Raw genomic sequence first — 342 nt, 5'->3', positions numbered from 1 at the left:
AACTGGTAAATCAAAACCCAGGAGACTCCAACCACCAGAACTTGCCATGGGACTTTCAGCAACATCTGCATCATCACTTATCACAACTGTTTCCATGTCTGTCCCTGCTTTTGTTTTCTTTGGACTTTCTGATACATCTTCCTTTTTGATGTCCTCTTCTGAAACCATTACTCTGACGTGAAACAACGGCACCTGATCTTCCTCAGTTAAGGGCTCTTCCTTGAGCGTAATTTCTTCCTTGATGGTAATTTTGTCTTTGTTTGTAATCTCTTCTTCCCTGTCTGGTTGACATCCAGGCTTTGTTACCATTTTTTTGTGCACTTCTTCAACCACTGTAAAAGG

At 41.5% G+C, this 342-nt stretch overlaps 1 protein-coding gene across 1 annotated transcript in view; it reads right to left on the bottom strand.

Annotated features, from left to right (window-relative positions):
- LOC119588506 overlaps positions 1-342 on the bottom strand; it is a gene marked incomplete in the record, with an annotated part of 22356 nt that overhangs the window by 3282 nt on the left and 18732 nt on the right. Inside the window, 1 exon segment of the mRNA XM_037937151.1 lies at positions 1-342. Coding sequence (XP_037793079.1) covers positions 1-342 — 342 coding nt within the window.

The sequence above is a fragment of the Penaeus monodon genome, chromosome 24, assembly GCF_015228065.2.
Source record: "Penaeus monodon isolate SGIC_2016 chromosome 24, NSTDA_Pmon_1, whole genome shotgun sequence".
In the NCBI taxonomy this organism is placed as follows: domain Eukaryota; kingdom Metazoa; phylum Arthropoda; class Malacostraca; order Decapoda; family Penaeidae; genus Penaeus; species Penaeus monodon.
This window is presented reverse-complemented; position numbering and strand designations above follow the sequence as displayed.